This window comes from Symphalangus syndactylus, chromosome 9 (assembly GCF_028878055.3).
Source record: "Symphalangus syndactylus isolate Jambi chromosome 9, NHGRI_mSymSyn1-v2.1_pri, whole genome shotgun sequence".
Taxonomy (NCBI): Eukaryota; Metazoa; Chordata; class Mammalia; order Primates; family Hylobatidae; genus Symphalangus; species Symphalangus syndactylus.
The window spans coordinates 123,323,978-123,336,264 of NC_072431.2; the positions used below are offsets into that span (position 1 = coordinate 123,323,978).

Below are 12,287 nucleotides of genomic sequence, written 5' to 3' on the forward strand. Positions count from 1 at the left end.
TCAGTTCGCTCACTCGTAATTGTGTTTTACAGACTTCTAAAGCAATTGGCTCAGTCAGTCCCAATTCAATAAAAGTGGAGAGCAAGAGAGAGAGCACTTTTGTTCTATTTTTTACTTGAAATTATTTCATTCAGCAGTCTGTCTTTTTTATTACCAGGACTTGACATTAGCACTCCAAGCTATATTAGCATCCATTTCAGCAGTTCAGTAATGGTATTAAAAAAACACTTAACTTCAACGGTGAATGGTTGTATGACAGTACCATAAAAAATCCACATTAAAAAAAACTTATGTATTTGTCCCAGCAAATTATTTTTCACTTGTTTAACCACTTCAAAACTGTATTCTCATGATGGATATTCACGAGGACTTTCTTGTTCTCAGCAACAGCTAACAGTGGTGCTCGGTTGATTAGGGAACTGAGGAAAGAGGAAAGGGAAATCCAGTGAAGAGAGGGTAGGTAAAGATGCTGTTTACCCTGTAGTTAGATTACCTTCCATTCATCAGCGGAGATGGAATTGGCAACCTCAGAGCACCCAAGGTGAAATTCTTGGATCCTCATGCGTGACTGGGATTTGATTTTGAACCCAACAGTCTCCAAACTTGGGAGCAAAGCCTAACTACTTTGGCACTGCAATGTGCTCATAAATGACTACATTAGTTTCTAAATTTTGATTAAACATTCAGTAATTAATCAATGGTAGACACGAAGCAGTTGGCAAGGTCCAGAGCTGCAAAATGTTTAAGACATAAAACATTACGAAGTAATTAGAATATGCTCCTTCAAGAGAAGGATTGCCTTCAATAAAGAGGTAAATGATAGCATCCTGTTTATTGTGGATGTAGGCAGCCAAAGCAATATGATAAACTGCTGGAGATACACATATCAGTAATCATCCACATTATTAGTGCCATTAATCATAATTCCAAAAATATGACAGCAGCAGCCAACTTTTTGACCAATTTTGCTTCTGCCTGTTGGCCATTATAACTTCACTAATAGACTGCAGAGCTCCTATGCGTGGCAGTTTGCATTGAGAATGGAAGGTTAATTATATTTGAGCTGCTGATTTCTTCTCTCCTTGGAAAAGGCTTAGCACTTTGACAATCCCAGGGGCTCACTGTTGTTAAATCAGTAAAAGTACTTTATTGAAATTTTCTTTGTTGGTCAGGAATGAGATGTTTCAAATGAGATATAAGCACCAGGCTGGAACAGTTGCTAATGCTTCTTGCTTCAAAGTGATCCTTGGGCAGCAAGATGAACTCAGTGGTTTCTTTAGATCACTTTGCTCTCTCATTTCTTGGGTAAAAAGTTCAGTGCCATATGGTGATACACCAGGAAATCCCACAAGATTAGTGGTAGTCTCGGCCGGGCGCGGTGGCTCACGCTTGTAATCCCAGCACTTTGGGAGGCCGAGGCGGGCGGATCACGAGGTCAGGAGATCGAGACCACGGTGAAACCCCGTCTCTACTAAAAATACAAAAAAATTAGCCGGGCGTGGTGGCGGGCGCCTGTAGTCCCAGCTACTCGGAGAGGCTGAGGCAGGAGAATGGCGTGAACCCGGGAGGCGGAGCTTGCAGTGAGCCGAGATTGCGCCACTGCACTCCAGCCTGGGCGACAGAGTGAGACTCCGTCTCAAAAAAAAAAAAAAAAAAAAAAAAAAAGATTAGTGGTAGTCTCAACATTTATCTGTATGACTGGGATGTTGGGAGTGGTTAATAACATCAGAGGGAATAAGTACTTCTTTAATACAAAATCCTGCATTTCAGACTCTGCCTGTGCAAATAAAAAGTAAAAAGAACTTCACAAAAATCATCTGTTTCTAAATATTAAAACGTTTAGTAGCATACATGCATTGCTGGTTGGTTAAATGAAGTTTTCATGTTTTGGCTGGTAGTTTTGACATTTAATCAAAGTTGTAAATTAGATTATCCTCACTCTTTTTGTTCAGGTGTCTTTATTAGTTTCATTTTCAACATAGAATTCTAGGTAAAGCCATAGCTAAATAATAATATTGATTGTCCTACAAAATAGTGTCACCTCCCTTGGGGAACTCATGCATCCTGAATGTTATCTTTTAAGAAGATCATAAATTAACCATTTTAGACTGGGCATGGTGGCTCACACCTGTAATTCCAGCACTTTGGGAGGCTGAAGGAGGCAGATTGCTGGAGGCCAGGAGTTCAAGACCAGCCTGGCCAACATAGCAAAAACCCATCTATACTGACAACAACAACAAAAAAAGCTGGGCATGGTGACACATGCCTGTAAAAATTAGCTCCTATTATTTTGGAAATATATCTTCTAAAATCTTTATATAAGTAAGACTATATATAACAAGGAATGGAAAGCTTGAGGGTTAATTTGTCCAGCGTAAATATAAAACTCAAAATTAAAGCTCAGATTTATTCTCAGTAAGTCCTTAAAAGATGCTAGGGCTCATGGTTTTGCTTTTTCTTACCCAACAATAGTAGTAAACTGAGCACCATATGAGCTGCCTGATTGAGAACACTTCCAAATGCTGTGAAAACATAATCCTGTTCACAGTGTAACACTCATCTCACATTACAGCGCAACAGGTACCTATTGAATAATCAGTACCCTTGAGAAGCCTCGATGTCTCAGATACAACTCAAAAGCAAAATGGTTAGGGAACGGGGCTGCTGGATATCAATTCTACATTTAACCTGTGCATCCAGCATACACATTTTCCATCTACCAATCTGCCTTCCCAAATGCCATCACTACATTAACATTTTTTATGCATTCCACAGCAATGACAAATTGTTTTCTAACTGTAGTGCCAGATTTAGTATGCGAAAGACATGTTTGCCTCTGCCAACAAACCAATAATTCTCACTAACGTCTTCAGAGTTACAACATTTATAAAGTTGCAAAGTGGAGTAAACAAACCATCTGTTTGGCTTTTCCATATATGTCATGCTTTCTTATTAGCATATTACGATTCATTTAGTAAACAAATTTGGTGATTTCGTTCACGTCAAAGTTAGATCGGAAGCTTGAAGATGATTAACATTCCTGGGACAAGCACATTAATACATTGCTTCCCCTGCAAAGTTAAATGGCTTCTCAGGAGAATCGTCCCTTGTTGACAAGATGAGACTGTCAATTTTGTCTGCCTGCCACATTAGGGGCCATACGGGGATGGCAGGCTCTGAGAGAGGGGAGTCGTGTAGGCAGCATAATTCACTGTGAATTGAGAAAAGAAGTCTAATTCTGATAAATGGTCGACCCCAATACATCCTACCTGTTATTATAACAGACGTGCCGTATCTGTGCAGTAAATTAGCTAAAGCCCTGAAGAGTTTGGTGGGAGCTTATCTTCAAGTGAATAATTTGAATGTAGAGGAAACTGTCTGCGTGACTAGTATGGATGATTTGTTTTATATTGAAGGGTTGGAATGACTGAGTTTCATACTTTTAATTTGCAAGAATTTGCTTAGACTTTGTTTCTTGCATTTAATATGCACTTCCTTACATTTGGGGCTTCTGCAGTGTTACCCACTAGAATTTCACAGTGAATTTTCTTCCTGAGCTAGGGGATGGTTTTCAGATCTTTTGGACAGAATCTTTAAATAACAACCTGTAGAACAACTACTAATTTTACAGAAAGGTATGGTGTCAAAAGTATCATTTTGTGCACAGAGCCATAAGCATCCTATCGTTAATACATGATAATACAAAAATGTTGAGGTAAGTGTAATAGATAGTATTGTAGCAATCCCGATAAGAAAAGGACTAATGAGAGGCAGAAGTTTTAATTTTTCATTTCTGTGGATTTTGATAGCAGGTTTACATTTCTACTCAAAAGTATTGTTGACTCAGTAGTCCTACAATATACTTAACCCTAGCATCTAGACTTACCCTGACTGGATATAAATTTATCTCTCTCTCTCCCATTCTCCCCATATACATATATGTACACACATACATACAGACAAATAGGCATGCATATGGTATGTATATGTTATTGTTATGTATGTGTTATTATGATCATTCTGTACAATATCATTTGAGAATTTGCGAATGTGTGTGTTGAACGGCAGAGTTGAGGTGGAAAATAAAGGCAAAAACTAACCCAAAGTGGGGCCTCAATTATCTTTCACTTGAGGCATTCTAATTAATTATCAAGTATTTTGTTTCAATTTACTAAGTTCAGAATGGCTCAAATCTGATTAAGAATTAAGACACTTCATTGGTTCATTATTCAGTCTCTGACTGCCACAGTCTTACTTTCTAATTTGGTTATGCAACTTGTTTTTTTTTTCTTTTTCGTGTCTTCCCTGTATCTTAAAGCCAAGTTTAAAACCTCAAAACACTTTCTTTAGATAGTGTTTTTGTTTTTAGTTTTAAGTTTTATGGGCCAGACATCACATTAAATCTAGCTTAATGTGATGGGAAAAGAGCAGTCCAAGGCAAGACTTGCTTTCTCTCTAAAGGGCATTTGCACTTACTTGACTACGTTTGATGAATTTCATGTCTTCTGTGGTTGCATGGTAAAGTTTTCATCAAAGGAACAGAAAAAGACTGGTAGTCCACTTTAGTCCAGTTAGAGTACTTCCACTCAGCATTTCAAAGAAGAAAGAAGTTTGGTTCTGCAGCACCCTCCCCTCAGTCCAGGGTTTTGTAACTTCTTGCTTTTAAGGGTGATATTGGTCTTTAAAAAGCTTTTGGTAAATTCACAGTATAGAAAGAGTACAGAGGTTTAAAGGAAGCATTTGTAATTCCAAGCATAGCCCAAGTTACAGGGCTTTTTCAAGCCCTAATTTTGTGGCATTCCCTTATAACACACTAGGGTATTAATAGCGTCAGAATCACCATTTGTTGTGTCGCCACCACCTTTCCTTGGATATTCTGTTACATGAGTCTTACCTTGGGATCATTGCTTTCTTCCCTTCTACAGTGTATTTTGGGAAATACTTCTTGAAGACTCATGCATATTATTGATGGAAGGGAAACCAGTGTACCTTTAAGTACCTCCTCTGTGCAAAGTATTCTACTTTACGTGCAGGACACATAAGACTGAATAAGATTTAGTTATGTTCTTGAAAGTGAACATGTGGGGCCAAGGTTCGGACCACTGCCTTAATGATTACCACTGCACTAATTAAGACCAAATCTTTACCCCTTCTACCTATGAACTCATTTTCTCTCTGCATTCCAGTCACTTTTTTTCTGTAAGAGGAACTTCCTTCCGTATATCTTTCTTGCCTTCCAAATCAAAGCAAGTAGAAACAACCTTTCTATGGTTTATGTTCTTAAAGAATGTAAGAAGTTCTAATACAGTCTAGATTTTTGTAAATGAGTATTCTTCCCTCTTTCCTAGAGGTAAATATTCAGGACACTAAATCTGTTTCTAGAAAAACCATCTCTATCGCCGGAGAGCTCAAAATTGGTTCCTTGTTGGATTCTTTGTTCCAATTGTTACATGCAACTGAGTATGGCTTCCTCTGCCAGGGAGTCCCCCCTCCTGTTTCCAGCACTCTCTGGCCTTCCTCCCATTTTAGGGTCTTCTCTCGACATCTGATTATCAGTAGGTGACAGTTCTTTCTGTGTCTCTCCCATCTTCTCTTTTCACCTCTTCAGTTTTGCTGATCCAGATAAACTTGTAATAATCCTCAAATTGCTATTAACCCTAGGTCTTTGTATCTCATGAGGACAGTATTTTATGACAGCTAATGGTCTGGATTGACTGATTCAAGAGTCCAACAATAGGTCTTTGTTAAAATCAAGTGCTGTCTTTTGTCCCTTCTTTGGAGACTGAACCCTAACCTCTTGGGCAGGATCAGTACCCTCTAAAGAATTTTAGTCTGCTTTCCTTATCATGCTTTCCTTCCTTCCACCTTAGGAATACTGTGTGAGTTTGTGAGAAAATCTTCAAGCCCACTATCATGAGAGTGAACAGCAGACTTTCCTCAGTCCATCCTTCCCATCTCCACTTCAAGTGTTTTGCATATGGCATTTAGGAGGATTATTAAACAAAAATGAAATAGATTAGGAATTGAACATAAAAGAATCAATTCTCTTGAACTGTGGTTGCATAATGGAAATCGACTACCATGAATGAACCCGTGTACTGAAGTTATGAAGAGCAGAGCTAATGCACTGCCATGAGTTCATCTTTATTATTGCATTACACCTGAATCAATTGATAAAGTAGCTTTTTTTTTTTTTAAGCGAGGGATGGCACTTAATTGAATAAAAGTCAATGTAATTATATTAGCAGAGGCCAACAGTACTGCTGACAGCGGAAAAGGGACACTGTTGAACAGAGTGCCAGAGCTGGTCTACACATTTCTGCACATCGTTTGGTTGACAGATATTGAGGGCTGGTACATCGTCTAATTAGATTACAGATTTCTACTGCTGTAAGTGAGAAATGAAGAGAAAATCTCTTCCTGGTAACATGGGTGGAGATGTGTAATTTCACAAGTCATCTTAGGGAAGATGTGTCCATCTGGGTGATCAGTGTGTCCTTTTCTCAATGTTAATTTATTCTTCCTTATTCAGTGTGTCTTGATGCAACTGCTGTGTATCTGGCTGCTGTTTTCTCAGCAGTGAACCTAGTAACTGCAGATGTGTGAGAAGCAACAGAGTTCTAGATTACAGTCATCGCAAAATGTGTGCTCGTGAAAGGGGGAGGGTGTTAAAAATAATAAACGGGTAGGATTTCATGAGCTGCTCATAGTTGGCAGATTGTTTTATCAATAGAATAATAGCGCACAGTGTAACTCTACTTCCACATTCTTGTAATGACTCTGGTGGTGTTGTACCCACATGTCAGAGTAAAGACCTCACAGTAGGCATTTCCTGCACTTTGCTTAGCAGCCTGCACTTGGAGTCATCTGCCATCTGACACCAAGGAAACGGGGAATTACTATGTCAGAGCAGGGACCGTGGGGACAATTTCTGTTTATCATTCACATACCCACACACTGCATGCATCTGTTTAGAACTCATTTGTGGATGATGATGCTGTGAATTTGGTTTGTGTTAATTTGATTTATGATTTTTGGATTATACAGCTGATCTGAAAATCATCAAGACAGCGTATGGGGTGATCGCTTATGACAGAAAATAATTTTGTGATCAGAACGTTTTAAATCCCTATTTTATTGTTTAAGTTTTTCAAAACCAGATGTCTAGAATGTGAATTTGTTTTCTCTCTCTCTCTTTCTCTCTTTTTCTCTCTCTGTCTGTCTCTTATTCTTGCTTTCTTTTGTGATCGATTTAGCAAAAGATTAGAAAGCTGATCTTATTGTCACAAGGTAAGCTCAGCCTTCCTAAGTGCAGTTGGAGAGGGCTGCTGCCCTCTGCCCCTTAAAACCCAGAGTGCTGTATATTGTCTTGTGTGGAAAGGTGGAGAAGTCTTCTCCACCTTTCTTGTCTCTGAGGCACATACCTCTCAACCATCTCTAGGAAATATCATCCGTGTTTGTCACCAAATGGAATGACACATTTTGGTCTTCCATACTTTTAAGTATAATCGGGAGGTCTGTTGAACTTTATATCAGCCATTTAGGTCATTTCTTTTATCACAATTACTTCTCCAAGCTGTAGAGCTTCTATCAGTATTGAGAAGCTTTTATTTATCTGTAGATATGTTAGTTTATTTTTTGGAAGGGTAACCTTCAATTTAGGTACTGTTGAACATGTGAGCCTTTGCAGGTGGAGAGAGGTATGTGCCCAAGGGCACTTAAAAAATAATGGGGGATATAAATACAAAGACAGTGTTTCCAGATAGATGATAACATATCAGGCTTTGTAAATCATGATGTCCCTATGGATTCTCTGGGACAAATCTTGTCTTTATATATATATATATATATACATACATACAAGCAAAGCACTCAGTGAGTAGAATAAAAGTTTTGCTTGTCTAAGAAGTATGGGTTCCAGTTGTTAAAATAAAGGAACCCTATGTTATTGTTGTGCTTGATTTTTTTTTGTACTTACTGTGTTTTAATTTTTGTACCTCTGGGTTTTTTTTCTGTTGTTCAGTGTGACTTTTTTTAAAAAAGGTGGGTGGGTTTTATTTTTTTAAAAAGCTTCTGTTTTTCGGTTTTTGTCTTAAAGAATTAAATTTTAAAGTAGAATTACTCGATGAAAATATTTTGGACACTAAAATGCACATACTTCTAAAAAGTAAATGTATTTTATTATTAGATTTAACTGGGATTCCCAGATCATTCTGAGAAAAGGCATTCGTGTTGTTAAAAGACAGTCTGTAACCCTATTTCAAATTGCTTAATCTGTTAAGCTATTGTTTTTCCTTAAAACTTGGTATGTGGAGGGTAGAGATGGAAGATTTCATTATTTTTTGAAGTTATATCTAAATTATCTAGACTACTTTTTTAAAAAATGAATTTTTTCTATACCTCAAAATACAGTGTGTGCTGTATAGAAAAGATGTTTATTTTTTCTTGTTTTTAGGTAAATTTAGACTATTCCATTTAGACAAGCAGAAAGTTTCTATTCTTTTATCCTATTTAATATATATTCTAAAATCTCTGCCATGAAATTCTCTGCAGCTGATGCTGCTACATAGTAAAACTAACAGAGTAATCATTGAGAAAAAGGTGCATGGGTTTGCATTCATCCTACGATTGACAGATTCTACTCTCTTATAAAAATTATGTTAATGGAAAGTTCCCCTGATTGCACCTCCCACCACCACCACTAACTCCCAGATCCTGAGGATATAGGGGAATGCTTGCTTTTATAATGGTGTAATTAGCAGTGAATGTGCTTATTTGATACCTAGTGAAAGCTGAATCAATTTTAAAATGCTTTCCTTTTTCTCACCCCTCCCCACCCCCTATCCACCTACCCCCCTTCCCTCTTGTTTTCCTAGACACAGTGCCAACATAAACCTACATCGTAAACTGTTGACCAAAGAACTCGATGACATGGGCCTGGACTCGTCGCAGCCCTCCCTTAGCAAGGACCTCCGCGATGAATTTTTGGTGAAGATCTATGGTGCCCAGCACCCCATGGGGCTCGATGTCAGGGAAGACGCCTCCTCTCCCGCAGGGACTGAAGACTCCCACCTGAACGGGTATGGGAGAGGCATGGCGGAGGACTACATGGTCCTTGACTTGAGCACCACCTCCAGCCTCCAGTCCAGCAGCAGCATCCATTCCTCCAGAGAATCCGACGCAGGCAGCGATGAGGGGATTCTTCTCGATGACATTGACGGGGCGAGTGACAGTGGGGAGTCGGCACACAAGGCTGAGGCCCCTGCCCTCCCTGGCAGCCTAGGGGCTGAAGTTTCAGGATCTCTTATGTTCAGCAGCTTGTCTGGGAGCAATGGTGGGATCATGTGCAACATTTGCCACAAAATGTACAGCAACAAGGGGACCCTGAGAGTGCACTACAAAACTGTGCATTTGAGAGAAATGCACAAGTGCAAAGTCCCAGGTTGCAATATGATGTTTTCCTCTGTACGAAGCCGAAATCGGCACAGTCAGAACCCTAATCTCCACAAAAACATTCCCTTCACTTCAGTAGATTAGTCTCAGAATGGACACTACAAATGCCAGCTCTCACCAGATGGCCTACGTGTTTGAACTGCCATAGTCAGTGTGCGCTTATGTACTTGGGGTGTGTGTCTGTGTGTGTGTGTGTGTGTGTGTGTGTGTGCATTTATGTATGCTCTGTGGCTACATATACACACACGTATTTCCTTGAGATAAACAAGATAAACACTAGGTGCTTTTGAATTTTTTTCACTTCCCTTTATAGTTTTGGGAAAGGAGTGGGATCTTTGATTTAAGGGTGAAAACACACACACACACACACATGCACATACACACACAGTGTGCAGCTAGCCCCAGTTTTGACAGAATAATTCTTGGTCTTCCCCAAAGAGACAATTTGTTGTACCCATGACTGTTGCCTGCAAAAATAAAAGGGAAAAAAAAAGAAAAAAGAAACAAAAAGGAACTTCTTATAGTTGTCTTTTGTGAACTTTAAGGTTTTGAAAGAATCTTCAATTAAAGCATGGCAGATTCACCTGTAAATATTTAGCCTTGAAGGGCCATTGATGTAAAACAATTGTATTGATGGTTGTTTAACTTTTTTGTTTAATTTTTACAGTTACATCCAGCTGTTAGATATGCAGGAAAAGATAGTTTGCTGGCTAGCTCTATTCATTTATGTTAGCATTAATGCACATTTAAAAAAAAAAACATGGTCTTGTTTTTACTACCTGTTAGATATAGTGATAAAGAGGTGCTGGCATGCTTTACAGCACAGATCTGATTTTTTAAAATGTCCTGTACTAGTACATAAATCCCGTCATGCACTTTTTTTCATACACTACAAGGGGATGTGTAATAACCATGCTTCTTTTTTATCCTTAAACTATTGCCATACTTCAGTAAGTGTCTTTTTTAAAAAAAATTCACTTGTATAAAAATGGTCTGGTCAGTATAGGGCACAAATGCCAAACAAAGTATTAGTGTTAACACAAAACTGCCAACTTTGCACAAGTTTCCAGAAAAGAAAATACAATTAGTCACTCAACATAACCACAGGCCAATTTGTTGGCCACCAGAAAACCGCTTTTTAAAAAAACACTTGGTGATTCTTTCAAGTGCCGAATGTTATTAGAATCAACATTGCATCCTTCTTGCTTATACGTTAAGTTACATAAAAGGAAAACAAAATTATGTGGTGTGAAACAGCCAAGGCATTTATTCTTCAGAGGCAGGATAATATTTCAGGATACAAAAGCCCAAATTACCCACTACGGAACAAAGATGAATACAGTAAAAGAGTTGAACACTCATTTCCAAGGCCCTAACCCTTATCCTTTAAAAAGAAATCCTCTGAACTGGGTTGGTCTGTTGTATGGCTGTCTAATTTCTTGCAAATTCTGCAGCCGTACTATAATTCAGGCCTGTTTGGTAGACAAAATCAAAAGGCATTTAACAGCAGCAGTACTTGGAAGATTTGAAAACACGTGTTAAACTTGAATCGAGCAACACTCCTTTCTGAAAAGCCAGAAGAAAGGGGTTTTAAAGTAGGATCTCTCAATGTTTAGTGTTTTGTGTTTCCCCACACGATTTGTCAGAGAGAAATGAAAGCAAGCCTGAAACCAAGCAATTGAGAGTGAGAAAGAGGGGAGAGACTATTCTCCAAACCTTTTTTGTTTTGTTTTGTTTCCGATGTTTACACATGTTGCCTGAGCTGGTTAACCACATCGGCAGCCTCAGCTACCACAACATACTGACTAAATGATGATATTTACTCAAGTTCAGTCTGCAGCCAAAACCATTAGGGTGTGCACTGCAGACTGTTTTGTTGTCTTTTTTTTTTTCCTTTTTTTTAAGTGGAGGGGAAAAGAAGAGATAAACAAGGAATATTTTGTCAAACAGTACACAATAATTTAAAGAGAATGTATTTCTTTTTTGCATTTAATGGCCTCAGACATTTCTCTCATCAGTCTAAAAGTTAGAAATATCCCTTTGTTTTAACTTTTATGTCGTTTCCATTTTTCATGTTTTTGTAATTATTTTTTCTATGTTCACATCAGCATTCACTTCCGTTAAATTTGCCAAAGGAAACTGTTAATATGTTTCTGTTGTTATTGTTATTCCTGTAGGATTTATTGTACCTCACAGTATTTATTGTTTCCCAAAATAAGCATCATTAGTTGGGGATTCAGTATTTTTATTTGTGAACATTTCAGAAACAATAGATTCTTAAAGATAAGCTAGCTATGTCTAGGAGCTTTATCTTTTCACCTCCTTCAGAGGATGCTATGGGGTCCATTTTAATTCTTGATTTGTTCTACAGGGAGGAAAGACCAAAAGTATTTGCAGTACAAAAGAAACTATATCAAACACTATGTTAAATGACAAGTGTTTATGGTAAAAAGCTGAGGAATTAGTAATAACCATTTTTGTTTTCTTGTACTTTGAATTCCCCAAAGTCTTAATTGCTTTATTTTGGTGTTGTGTTAAATTGAACAGACAGAGATGTTTTCCTTTGTTTTATACCATTTAAGACTCTGTACAGTATGTTTGTGAAAGATTGAACTAGAATAATGAAAGTTTGTTTGCAAACATTTTGGTCCTCTCAGCGTTCTCTGTATTGTGCTGTTGCCCCATTACCAAATGATTAGATTCAAAAAGGATGGGAAAAGATTTTTAATATCCCAACAAAACATTATAGAAACTCTGGCTTTTGCAGTGTGCATAGACTACATGTAGTTTTGTGAAAATAAATACACATTTTTATTTCAGCAACTTTGAAAAGT

At 38.0% G+C, this 12,287-nt stretch overlaps 1 protein-coding gene across 5 annotated transcripts in view; it reads left to right on the plus strand.

Moving 5' to 3' along the window:
- Window positions 1-12,035, plus strand: part of BNC2 (basonuclin zinc finger protein 2) — a 456,779-nt gene extending 444,744 nt beyond the window's left edge. For 4 of the 5 annotated variants that reach the window (XM_063609162.1, XM_055294185.2, XM_055294186.2 and 1 more), the window contains one exon: window positions 8,877-12,035. In XM_063609162.1, coding sequence (XP_063465232.1) covers window positions 8,877-9,537 — 661 coding nt within the window. In that variant the 3' untranslated portion in view covers window positions 9,538-12,035. The remainder of the gene's footprint in view (window positions 1-8,876) is intronic. The other variant, XM_063609164.1, reaches the window with a different exon arrangement.
- The last annotated feature ends 252 nt before the right edge of the window (window positions 12,036-12,287 follow it).